Source organism: Ictalurus furcatus, chromosome 16, assembly GCF_023375685.1.
Source record: "Ictalurus furcatus strain D&B chromosome 16, Billie_1.0, whole genome shotgun sequence".
NCBI lineage: Eukaryota > Metazoa > Chordata > Actinopteri > Siluriformes > Ictaluridae > Ictalurus > Ictalurus furcatus.
In genome coordinates, this window is record NC_071270.1 from 23,326,760 (window position 1) to 23,327,551 (window position 792).

Sequence of the window (792 nt, forward strand, 5' to 3'; positions counted from 1 at the left end):
TCACTCCGGCTGAGCTGAGGTCTGTAACGAGGAAGTGTGTGAGCGACGGTACGTCACGATGGACGAGCCGCTCCTGTCACAGTAGTCCGTCCTGCTCGAAGACTGAGGGGAGGAGGGAAAAGTCAAACGGGACAAATTTGACACCTGTACCACTGTAGAATTTATTCTGAAACTCCACCCTGCAGAGAGAGAGAGAGAGAGAGAGAGAGAGAGAATGAGAGACAGACAAAGACAGACAGAAACAGAGATAGAGAGACAGAGAGAGGATGAAAGAAAGAGAGCCAAAGAGAGAAAGAGCATCAGAGAGACGATGAGAGAGGGAGAGTAAAGAGAAATGGAGAGAGAGAGAGAGAGAAAGGGAGAGAGTGTGAGAGAAAGAGACAGAGAGAAAGAAGGAGATTAAAAGAGAGACAGAGAGAAAGAGAGAAACAGATAGAATGAGAGAGAGAGACAGACAAAATGAGAGAGAGAATGAGAGAGAGAGAAAGTGAGAGAGAGACAGAATGAGAGACAGAGAGCGAGCGAGCGAGAGAGAGAGACAGACAGAATAAGAGAGAATAAGAGAGAGAAAGAAAGCGAGAGAGAGAGAGACAGACATACAGAAAGAGAGGGAGAGAATGAGAGAGAGAAAGAAAGCGAGAGAGAGAGAGACAGACAGACAGAATGAGAGAGAGAGAAAGAAAGCGAGAGAGAGACAGAATGAGAGAGAGAAAGAAAGCGAGAGAGACAGAGACAGAATGAGAGAAAGAAAGAAAGCGAGAGACAGAGAGACAGAATGAGAGCGAGAAGGAA

At 46.3% G+C, this 792-nt stretch overlaps 1 protein-coding gene across 1 annotated transcript in view; it reads right to left on the reverse strand.

Annotated features, from left to right (window-relative positions):
* Positions 1 to 792, reverse strand: part of LOC128620071 (V-type proton ATPase 116 kDa subunit a 2-like) — a 22,130-nt gene continuing 21,338 nt past the window's right edge. Inside the window, exon 15 of the mRNA XM_053644722.1 lies at positions 1 to 102. Within this exon, the coding sequence (XP_053500697.1) occupies positions 1 to 102 (102 nt within the window). The remainder of the gene's footprint in view (positions 103 to 792) is intronic.